Here is a 12793-nt window from a genome sequence, read left to right on the forward strand (position 1 = left end):
AAATGTTGCCTGACAACTTCTATCCACGGATGTTGTCTAATCTTTTGACTGATCCCTGCAAAAAGGAATGAGAACTAGGGCAGGAAAGGTATGGCTGGTTGCAGGAACTCAAAGTTGGTGCCAGTTGTGGAGAAGGATATGTCAAATGCGAAGGCGGATAGGGTATAGAAAGTGAGGACCAAAGGAACTCTATCCTTGTCCTGTCAAGTGAGAGGTGGGGTGAGAACCAAAGTACAAGGAATGGAGGAAATGAAGCAAAGGACTTTTTTGCCTAATTACAGCAGTGGGGAAAACCACATTTCTTGAAGAGAACATTTTGGATGTCATGGAGAGGAAGGGATTATTCCAGGAACAGATGCAGTGGAGGAATTAGACAATATTAGGCATCATCTTCATAAGAGACAGGGTTATAAGTAGCTGTGATTTAACATAGAACATTGAAACCTACAGCATAGTACAGGCTCTTCAGCCCACAGAGTTGTGCCAACCTGATAACCTGAAATTTCTCTACTGCATAACCCTCCATTTTTCTCCATTCCATGTATCTAATTGTCTCTTTAAAAATCCTATTGTACCTGTCTCCACCACTGTTGGCAGCAGTGAATTCATGCACCCACCACTCTCTGTGTGAAAACACCTCTGGTTTAGGAATAGTTCCACCCCCACCACGAACAGCTGTTGGGCTCTTGAACCCTCAGTGTGCTACATTAACCCAAAACTACTCAAGGACTACCAAAAGATTTGTCTGCATTAATGAAACAGCACTTTTTATTTCCTTACACTAACCTCAACTGTTAATATTTATCTTTTTTTAATATTTACTGTATAATTTTCTATCTCGTGTGGCATCTTGGTAATTTAATATCTATTAGTGTAGTTGGTGCATCTTATGTGAAACATCATATGCTTCAGACACTGTGATTGTAGTAAACACACCAAAATGCTGGATGAACTCAGCTGGTTTCTTTCAGCATCTATAGGAGACAATAGGCACTTTCAGGTGGCCAAAATCCCCTGATGGAAAGCCGCATATTATGCACATATGCGGCTGTCAGGAGGCCACTTGAAAGCGCAGGAGGCGCATGTGAGGCAAACTTTGTAACCCTCCTCCGGGAGGGATAATCGCCAGAGCACTGAGGTTCCCCCCCCCCCCCCCCCCCCCGGGACATGAATGCAGCCGCCTGAAAGCAGCTGCTAAGGGAATGACAGTCAGCTGGCGAGTGCCTAACAGCTCCCCTCCCAACTACCCCTGCCCCCCAGCCCCCCGGCGCAGACAGCCGGCATGGGCCGTCGGCGCGGGACGTCCCCACACTGATCCCACTACCCCGATCTCTGCCCACAGCCCAATATCAGTCCCCACATTGTGGGGCGGCCGGCGTGAGCTGTCAGCACGGAATGTCCCCACACTGATCCCGCTACTCTGCTCTCTCTCAACAGCCCGATATCTGTGGGGACTGATATTGGGCTGTGGGAGGGACGTCCCCACACTGCCAGCCCACGCTGGCTGCCCCACAGTGTGGGGACATATTGGGCAGGGCAGTGGAATCAGTGTGGGGACGTCCCGCGCTGACAGCCTATGCCGGGTGCCGCAGCTCTGACAGCCAGCCATCCCAATCCTGACAGCCCAAAGGGACAGGAGCTGGAGTGTGTTCAGAGGCACATCCAGTGCAGTTGTCCCTTCAGGTGGCCAGCGCTGCACTTTTAACGCTGCCACCTGATCGGCAATTCAAAGGGCCACTTCCACTTCTGCAGGTGTATTCTTGGCGGAGAATATACTGACATTTTGGGCCTAAGCCCTTCCTTCAAGGGGAAGGGGGGTTGCGAATAAAAATCAGAAAAGGCAGAAGCAGGATATATCAGAAAGTCTCAGAATTCAAACAAAGGGGGAGGAATCCAGACCAACAAAAGGTGTTAATTGGATGTGATATGGGATTGGATGTGATAAGGGACTAAGTAGAATTTATCATATCTGTGCGAAAGGAGACAGGGAATGGAAAGAAGACAGGGGAAGAAGAGGATGGGTTTTATTTTCGGAAGCCAGTGAAGTTGATATTAATGCCACCTGGTTGGAACATGCCCAGTCGGAAGATGAGGTGTTGTTCCTCCAATTTACGGGTGGTCTCAGTCTGGCAGTATGAGACCACAGACAGACATGTCAGTAAGAGGATGGGATGGAGAAATGAAATGAGTGGCCACTGAGAGATTCACGCTATTGCAACGACAGAGCGAGGAGTTCAACAAAGCAATCTCCCAGTCTGCATCCAGTCTCTCCATTTAGAGGAATCCACAGCAAGAGCACCAGATGCACTAGATGACCCCTGCAGATTCACAAGTGAAATGTGGCTTCACTAGAAAGGACTGTTTGGGGCCCCAAACAGTGCTGAGGGAGGAGATATGGGTGCAAGTGAAGCATCTCCTGCAGTCAAAGGGGTAGGTCCCAAAGGGATGATTGGTGGGGAGGGAGGAATAGATAAGGGAGTTACAGACGGAGCAGTCGCTGCGGAAAGCAGAGAGGGGAATATATGTCTATTGGTGGGATCACTTAGTAGGTGACAGAAAAGGTGGAGGAGGATGTGTTGGGTGCAGAGACTGGTGAGGTGGTAGGTGAGGACAAGAGGAATTCTGTCCCTGTTGTGCATGGGGGTGGGGGGGGGGGGGCAGGCAGATGAGTGGGTAATGGAGGAGATGCAGATGTGTGCCAAGTCTGATGATCTGGCATGGAAATCCTCATCCTAAGTGCACGTGCAATGGAGAAATTGAGAGAACAGAATGGAATCCTTACAGGGGTCAGGGTGGGAAGAGGTGTAGTCAAGGTAGCTGTGGGAGTTGGTGGGTTTATAAAAGATGATGAGAGTTTGTCTCCTGAGATGGAGACAGAGATCAAGGAAAGAGAGTGTTGCTAGAGATGGACCAAGTGAAGTTGAGATCAGGGTAGATGTGTGGCTGCAGCGAGTAAGAATTTGGATGAAGCTATACCAATGTACTGATGGTTATGATAATAAACTCTCATGTCATATTTAAAAAGAGGTTTGCATCTGGGGAGAATCCAAATTTAAAGGCTATTAGTACAATAAGAGCATTGAACAAATCCAAATCATTAATTGAAAAGGAAAATACCTTTGCATTTCTTATTTTACTATACGACCATCTTTAAGCATGTCAGGTGATTCCAAAAAGACAGGTCGGCCCATGATCTTATTGAACGGCAGGACAGACTTGACAGACCAAATAGCCTGCTCCTATTTATTCTTATGTTGCACTGATCACCAAATGCGACCCCAATCCTTCAACTTAGTGAGTTGTAATAGATGTCTGAATAATTTGACTCCTGGGATGGAGACAGAGAGGCACAAAAAGGGGAAAGAAATGTCAGAAACAACTTTAATGAAACTTAAGGAAAGGGTAAAAGTTTGCAGTGAAGTTCATGAAATATTTGAGTTATGTACCGGTACAAAAAGCAGAATGAGACAGTTGTCAAGTAGCAGAGAAAGAATGGGGAGTGGTACTAACAAATAGGATTGGAATAGGAACTGTACTACAAATCTGACCAAAGTCAGTCATAGCTGGGTCCCATGGCTTCAATTTGCTCAAATAATGGTTTGCATATACAGGTATTACTAAATGGAATTAAGGAAGACTTTTTTAAATTTGAACAAAACTACAAAAACAACAATGATATATTCAATAACATTTTTAATATACCTGTAATATACTAGTCCTGACATATAATAGAAAGGGTAAAAACTCAATGTACCAACTATTGGATATATACTGGTAGTTGACAAATAAATTTTCTTGTAAAAACAATATCATAATATCTTTTTACAAGGAAAATGCTGTTCATTTTCCTATTTTACAAGTCAATTAATTTATCAAATTTATAGTTGGAATTGTGGGAAAATAGTCTCTTGAAGACTAGGAAATCATGGGTCAGGATGTGTAGCAGTTTTAAACTGTTTTATCCTTTCCTGTTTCTTCATGTTCAGCAAGCAAAGCGGCTTGTCGGGAACATGTATGGAATCATTCTGAACCCATGGAAATACCAAAGTAAAATCCATCAAACTCTAAGCAGCATTTTTCAAACTCAATTTCATAAAATACAAACAGGACAAACAAAAGTTCTATGAATATAAACAAATATAATGAAGTATGTCTGGAAATTTCACCAGGGTGTGAGTGTACATTCCACTAACAAATGTGGATAATGTCACCAGAGGGAGAGCCTTGAAACTTTTCATCAAGATGTCAAGAACCATCACCATCAAGTGGTGAAAGGTTGATTTATTAAGACTAAGCCTGAGTGTACCACTCAAAGATAAATTAATTGATGCCTACAATACATACATATTGATAAATTAACACCAAATGCTGGCTCCATTTCATCCCATTTTCTATATAGGAGAATTGGCTGCTCCCTTCTAAAAAAAATCTTCCCCACCTGTCTGATCATCTCACAGTCACAACATTCCTCCTTTCTGCTGCTTAATCTTCAAATATGCCTGATCATACACTCTTTGCTGAATTTTCATTTAGAATTTTTTTTTAAATCACGTTGACTATGTACAAGATGCAGGAGTTTTTACATACCTGTCTTAATAGTCAGAGCATTATTCCACATTCCAGGTCAGTAAGTGAATGTGGCAACAGAATCTATTTTTGACTATGAGTTTAACTCTAATTCTGCCATGGGAATTTTCAAAGTGGGTGTCAAGGACAGCAAGTACATGAACAGTTCTGTTTACTAGAGTAACATTAACATAACAAAGGCTATCAGTTTGCAGCAGCAAGCTGAATTTTGATCTTTGGTTTTTACTTTGTTCAAAAAAAACAAATTGGTTTACTTGGCACTGGACTGGACTAATAAACAGAAAAGGCCTATACATTGAGTACACATGCAGAGGGAGCACAAATGGATCAGACTTCAGCAAGAAACCATTTAAAAGTTTGCTCTCATGGGATTAGCGTAAATTTAGTGAAATATGTAAAAAAATCAACTGCAGTGCAACATTCTTGCTTCACTCAGCATCTTCGGAAGAGGAATAAGAAATACATAAATACCGTGGCAATGGCAAGCAAACATTTTATCTCATTTTTATCTCACAATGAACATCAAAATTAAGCTCAATGTTTGAAAATGCTGCCTTCTTGAAGGTTACCCAAGAGTCATTTAACAACTGCCTCAGAATTGAATGACAGTTTGGACATTTAAAATGTGGTAAATTCAGGATATCACCAATGGAGGGGAGCTTCACTACTTTTCTCACAATCAATAGAACTTGTGCTTTTGAATGAGATTGCATTCCAGCAACAGCCTAAATACAAAACCACAATATTTAAATGTGAACCATTCGACACAATGAAAAAAATCATTTAAGATGTGAAACACTACAAATAGCCCCATTTAGGAAGCATACCCACTTATTATCTTGCAGAATGTTAGTCAATCAGGTGTCAGCAGTAGCTGACTTGGAAATAGACAGGCTTTTAAATAAGAAAGCTGAGGGCTCAATCCCAATCCAATAACACAAAAGCAAACATTTAAGGTCACAAGGTACACTACCTGAAATACCATCTTACTAAAGAAACCATAAAACAAAATCCCTTTAACTTTTTCAGTAAATACAAAAGATCTTGCAATCCTCTGGATGAAGAAATCTGACATCTATATCAGGTCTCCCAAAAAGCAATACAAGATCGATGAATGTGGTTGATTGCTAATCCTCTCAGATGATTTAAATTCATGAGCATGGCCAGTAAAAATCCAAATATATCAAAAAAAGTAAAGAGCAGGGCTGTTAATTATTCTGTGATTAAAAATGCTCAAAGTACTCAGCAGATCAGCACCAGTGAAAATTGAACTGAGATAATGTTTGAATGACTTATCCACAGATAGTACACAACATGCTGAAGTCCTGACCTCAATCAACATCACTGAACAGATCTTTTGACTTTACCCCTGTATTTGTCAGAGATGTCATATTTCTTACATTACAATAGCACAAAAAAAAACTCCATTAGGTAAAACGCTGGACACATCTGGGGTCATTATACAAATAGAAGTTTTTAAAAACTAAAAAATACAGATACTGGCAAATGAAATGAAAATAGTAAATGCTAGTCAGACAGCATGTATAAAGAAGAGTTAATGACTCAGATTAAAGACCTTTCATCAGAACTCTTCTTTTTAAAAGTCTGTAATCAATGCATTCATTTGCAATTCCAAGCAGGATCATGAAAATCACCAGAACCAACAACTTGCTTTAACAATGAACGATGAAAAGAAACGAATTCACAATGCAAGTATTGCACAACTTAGGTGAGTCATGAAGCTAGAACAATCATTTAAAAAATAAAATTGGCCATTCACAACTGAATACACCAGACATTTGGTAGCAAAGCCAATAAAGTGAAAGCTGCTGAAAGGGCCACTTGACCAGCAAAGGAAGCTACAAAGAGCAATTCTAAATTTATCTTGTACTGGAATTGAGCAATTCCATACAACCCAAATAAAAATGTATACAAGAATACAAAGATAACGGATCAACTACCTCGTGTAATCTACAACAATCTCAAACTAATTGTAATCCATCAACCAATACATGTTTTTCTATATTGCAGCAGGGAAACTGAATTAAACAAATTGCTAATTTTACCAAGGCATGTTGTTCTGTTGAAATTTATGTTTCGTTAAGCAATGTGACATTCCCACCAGTATTTGCGATGTTGAAACAAATTCAAATCTCGGATAGTGTGGTTGAAAGCATTTGAAACAAACGATAAATTACAAGCTAGATGCAATTCTTAATCATGAGGTTCAAATTGGGAAGTTCTCAGTTCAGTAAAGTGGACACTCTGGGTTTTGGAAGGATGTGGTCATTCTGACAAAACTAAAGGGAAATGAGAAAGATCATGAAGCCTCTGATAATTGTGGGATAATGTGCAGCTAGAAAGTGACGGAGGGGAAAAAAAAACAATTGTGGATTTTGATGCAAAATCACTGAAGAGGCCAGTACATCAGAAAAAAAAAGAACTATTTGCATTATGAAGTAGAAATGGGACTGAATTGATATGAAGAAATCTTGCCAGGTCAATTGCAAAATGTTGAAGATGATTCCAATAATATTAGTCTTGTATTATAAAATACCAGGCATTTAATTGGAAGCAATAGGTCAGAAAAGTTCAAGTTACTGTGAGTGTCATCAAGTTTGCAGAAGACACAACAGCAGCAGAGTTTAGTCTATTGTCATCTGATTGTACATGTACAACCCGATGAAACAGCATTCTCTGGTCCTCGGTGCAACACAGGCATACAACCAAATCTAACACACATACAGGCAAATAAGACATATGCAGGACAAGTATTATATCTATAAAAATAAATAAATATTGTTTTGAACAACGAGAGTCTCGGTTACTTTGACTGCAGAAAGAAACTGCTCCTCAGCCTGGTGGTACTGGCTGATACTTCTGAATCAGATGGCTCTGACACTTCCCTGACAGGAGAGGCTGAAAGATGCAGAAGGGTGGAAGGGATCCTCAAGGTCCTATGAATTGACTTCCAATCCATTTCTCTGCAGCAACTGTACCAGCCTGTGATGGAGCCGGCCAGGTTGCTCTCGACAGAGCTCCTATATAAGGGTGACACAATGGTGGCTGGTAGCCTTGCCCATTTCAGTCTTCTCAGGAAGTGCAGTTGCTGTTGTGCCTTCTTGACAAGCAAGGAGATGTTGAGTGTCCACAATAGGTCAAATAGGTCACTAGTTAAATAAACTCCAAGGAACTTGGTACTCTCCACTCTCTACTACTGAGTTGTTGATATGTAGTGGAGGGTAGTCATTCCTGGTCCCCCTGAAGTCCATAATCATCTCCTTTGTCTTGTTCACACTGAGATGAGGTTATTGCTCTCACGCCAGTTCACGAGATTTTCCACCTCTTCTCAGTAGTGCTGATGAGGCCAATTACTGTTGTGTCATCTGCAAATTTGATTACACTGTTGGAGCTGGATCTGGCATTGCAGTCGTGGCTCAGTAGCGTGAACAGGAGCAGGTTGAGCACACAACCTTGGGGTGACCTGATGCTCAGCCTACATTACAGAGAAGAGGTGGAAAATCTAATGAAATGGTGCGAGAGAAACAACCTGAGTTTCAACATGGACAAGATGAAGGTGATGATTGTGGACTTCAGGAGAACCAGGATCGTCCACCCTCAACAACTCTGTTGTGGAGAGAGTGGAAAGTTTCAAGTTCCTTGGAGTTCACTTAACTAGTGACCTATCCTGGACACACATCTCTTCACTTGAAAGTAACTCCTGAAAAGACTGAAGCAGGCAAGGTTACCGGCGACTATCATGTCAACTTTCTACAGGAGCTCTATTGAGAGCATCCTGGCCAGCTGCATCGTGGTATGATTGCTGCAGAGAAATAAATTGGAGGCCAATCCACAGGACCATAAACATGGCAAAGAGGATCACTAGACATGACATAATCTCCATCGACATGATCTACTGGGATCATTGACTGAAGAGGTCACTCAAAATCACTGAGGACCCCTTCCACACCAAATAAAGCCAATAAAGCTGCTCCCATCGAGAAAGAGATACAGGAGTATCAGAACTAGCACCACCAGGATGAGAAACAGATTCTTTCCATGGGCAGTGAGAATGCTGAACAACTAAAGGAAATGCTCTAACGAACCATCCAAGACTCTCATATTTCCAAATCAATATTTAATTGTATATATGAATACTGCATGTGTATTGTTTGTTTGTATGTGTGTTATATCTGGTGTGTGTGTGCATGTTTTGCACTGAGGACCAGAAAACACCGCTTCATTGGGTTGTACTTGTGCAATCTGATGACAATAAACTTGACATACAAATGTATTATATCTTAAATACATTTAACCCAAATTTTCAAGATGTTAGACTTATCCTGCAGAAATTTAAGGCTATCAGGATGCAAACTGATTCTCCAATGCATTTTAAAAATGGTACAAATTGAACTTTTTCCTCCATGAGCTATCCAGAATTTAGTATTGGTAGCCACAGCATCCCTGATTGACAAGACTCATTACCCAGTGTGGCCCATCTACTTGAGCTTTCACAACCACAAATAAGAAAGCAGGCAATAAGCACACAGGCAATCCACCAATAGCCCACAAATTGTCTCTTGCCTTTCTGACTGTCTACGACATCAAAAGCTTTACATTCAGAATTCAACATTCTCCAGAGGTCAATTGTGTGAGTGGAACAGTAAAGATCAGTGTCAACTCCCATTTATGAACTTGAAATTATTTTCTGCATTAAATGCATATTAAATAATACCTATCTATCTTGGATAAACACTGAACCTTAAAAGTAAAAAATAAAATAAAAACACAAATACAATGCCAGGAACTTAAATTTGTTGCTATGATCCACCTTGAAAATGGCCTAACAGGATAGTGCCATTTCATCGACATCATGATTCATCCTAAAAGTTGCTGTTAATATCTTAGTTACTAAGAAAGCAAATTGAACAAATATATACCAGTACATTTAAAATGAAAACAGAAAACAGGGATATAGAGCATTAACAAGATGGACTGTGTGATTTGGTTGCTCTAATAGATTAGATATGGATATGATGACCTGAATGTTTATTAAGGAACAATAAACATCCATTATCTACAGCCAGCTCCATTTCCACATAATCTGCAGAGGCCACATGACAATAGATACTTGTGAGTCAAATTTTTAAATAAACTATATGTATACTTTGCTTATAAATGGAATATTGCAAATCCAGAGGTATCAGTTTATTGCATCTTGGTCCTTTTTTTTTCATGATCAGGTATCTCAAGTGTGATAAACATGAGACCACATGCAGTTACACTCTCAAGCTCCAGTTGGACTCTTTGAGCAAAGTTTAAGGGCCCCCCCTTCTCCTTGAAGCAGTCAGGCAGATTGGTAAATTTTTATAAATGTAAAAGCAACCAATTTTGAACATCTGTACCAGCTGTCTAATATCACGAGTAGATCTAGCAACAAAGTACACCAATATCTTCAAACGATTCAATGAAGCATCAGGCTTGGATCGGATTTGACTTATTGGGAGTAAATTATACATTTTGAAATTATGGCAAGTTTTATAAACCATGAATATACAAAAGCATAATGTCATCCTGTTAGATATATAAATAAATCAGCTGACTTTCCTCTCTGTCAAATTTTGACTGACGAATACTGGCTATGATCTTTCAACAAGTGAAAAGAGGAGTTCACTATTCCTTAGTAAATTTTAAAAGTCACAAGGAAAATAAATTAAACCTATTTTCCATCGAGATGAATAATGAATAAGATGCAGAACTTCAAGCAAAACAATTGATTACAAATGGCAGCTTGCTATCCTGCATCATTCCTTGGTTCCTTATGGAACTTGAAAAATGCAACTGAAACTATGCCTGAAGTATGAGGGAGTAAGGAAAGATCACTGCCCACACAATGAATCGGAGACAGAACAACCTTGCCCTATGTACATAGCGATACACGAACTGTACAGAACATTAGGGCTTGAACAGGCAGCACAGAATCTCGAAGTGAAATGTCTGAGTCCAGCTCCTCATAAATCTGCAAGCGAGGTGGGCATCCCCTTCTTCCCTTTCACTTACCCCACAACCTCACCCTCCCAGACCCTCTACCACCACATCTTTGCCCCTCATTCACGTTTCTTTCTGAGAAAAGGGACGTCCAACGCCTGCTTCCGATGAAGTGATGCACTGGACCAGGCAGACAGGGGGGCGTGTGTCAGGAAAACCAGTCCAGATGGCACGGATGCAAAGCTAGAGGACTGGCGCTCCCCGGCAGTCTCTTTAAAAATGAACAGTTAGCGGCGAGCCGACTTCCCCAATGAGAAATATTCTTTACAGGCCTTTGTGAAACAAACCCACGAATCACATCACAATTGTAATGATGTCAATAAATAAATGATGCGCCAGAGCAGCTGCACGGGAACCGAAGCCTGCCGAGCGGGGCCTACCGATCGTCAAAGGCCTCGAACTCTCCGACGAAGAGAGGGGTGGCCCGAACTTCCGCTCGGGGCTCTGTGACCTTCACAGCCGCCCCTCCCCGGTCCTCCAGCCACGTTTCTCGCTTACCTTGTTTCTCCAGCTTGCCGGACATTTCCCGACTCCAGCCCGCGGCTCTCCTGGTGCACAGAAACGGCGCTCATTCGGTCCCCATGATGTCCGAACTTGGCCCCTGCCCCTGCCCCTGCTGAGGTGGCTCGCAATCGCTCGCCCGCTCTCCCTTCCTTGCACTTCACTCAGCCTGGATTTTTCCAGCCACGGGAGGACAGCGCCGACAACAAATGACTTTTTAAAAAGGAAAGGCTGCCTGAAGGATGAGCCCACCCTTGTCCGGCCGCCAAAGCGCGCCCACCGGCCAGACACACCGCCGCCTGCCGGTAGGAGGCTGGAACTACTGCGGATTCCCCCACGCCGCCGGGGCGCCTCCCTGGACCAGTTTCTTCTTGGGGAAAGAATCAAATAATGAGAACGCTACATTTTCTGTTTTGTTGCAGTGTTTTCAAGAAAGTCCATTTTTTAAAAATCTTGCTCTCCTTTTTCAACAGCACCTCAATCTGATCTTCTCCTTTTGATCAGGTATCTCACGAAACTACAGTAAATGTAATCCTCCCCAATCTTTCACTTGATCATATACACTTCTCTTTCACTTAAAGCACTTTTATAACTTGACATATTTCTGAGCAAACATTTCTCAGATTTAAACTGCAACATCAACATTAGCAACCGTTGCCAGAAATGATAAAGTGTATGGATTCATTTTCTCTATTTTGTAGTTGAGAACATATAGTTATTGTGAGTTGCCCGAGCCTTTGTAACGTTTCATCTTTGTGTAATTCTACACACCATAACCATATAACCGTATACAGCACGGAAACAGCCCATGTCGGCCCTTCAAGTCCATACCGGTTCACTTAAAAAAAATTCTAACATCATTACTTCATCTCAAGAGATGGTTGTATTAATTGCTTTAATTAAGGTCTATACCCAGAGTATTTACACTCTATGTTTCTTTGGCTCCCCAGTGATATCTAGTAGACCACCAGGGATCTACGTAACAAAGTTTGGAAACCTTTTATCTAAATTAAAAATAATTAAGTATAGGGTGCATGAGCAAACCACTGCAGAAAGTGAAAATTTGAAATATAAGCAGAAGTACTTAAATAGATCAGGCAGTCTCAGCAGATGGAATAAAAATAATCTGAAATGAAATCAACAATAATGCAAGTTACTCAGGAGTTTTGTATAAGATCAATGTGCTAAGGATTGTTTTCAACAGTTTACAGCTCATCTTTAAATAAAATATACTGTGAGCTGATTTGAGAAGGGCTACATTTGATGTGGGAGTTCAGTGTATCTCTTTAATCTAATAAAAAAATAAGGATTGAGAACTAAACTATGAATGAATGAGATGCGTAAATTATTGTTACATCAAATGCTCAATGGATTTGGTTTAAAATTTGATTCAAAAGGGTCAAATGAAACAAGCCAGAGAAATATATAAATGTTGCTATTTTTAATTTTTCACCAAAATTAGCTTTTTGTTTGAAAATTTTATTTAAAAATTTATCCATACATGTAATTATATAAATTACAAAATACAATAATCATTTCAATTATACAAAAAATTTGGTGAGAGACCAAAATTATCTTGAGAATTTTTTTTATAGCCTATCTTTGGCTTGGCTTCGCGGACGAAGATTTATGGAGGGGGTAAAAGTCCACATCAGCT

The 12793-nt window shown here is 40.8% G+C and overlaps 1 protein-coding gene across 4 annotated transcripts in view; it reads right to left on the reverse strand.

The window, feature by feature from the left end:
* The window catches only part of LOC138736679 (rap guanine nucleotide exchange factor 1-like), a 201933-nt gene extending 190509 nt beyond the window's left edge, over positions 1 to 11424 (reverse strand). For all 4 annotated transcript variants that reach the window (XM_069886590.1, XM_069886581.1, XM_069886576.1 and 1 more), the window contains exon 1: positions 11134 to 11424. In XM_069886590.1, the coding sequence (XP_069742691.1) occupies positions 11134 to 11158 (25 nt within the window). In that variant the 5' untranslated portion in view covers positions 11159 to 11424. The remainder of the gene's footprint in view (positions 1 to 11133) is intronic.
* Positions 11425 to 12793: the final 1369 nt, after the last annotated feature.

The sequence above is a fragment of the Narcine bancroftii genome, chromosome 1 (assembly GCF_036971445.1).
Source record: "Narcine bancroftii isolate sNarBan1 chromosome 1, sNarBan1.hap1, whole genome shotgun sequence".
In the NCBI taxonomy this organism is placed as follows: Eukaryota; Metazoa; Chordata; class Chondrichthyes; order Torpediniformes; family Narcinidae; genus Narcine; species Narcine bancroftii.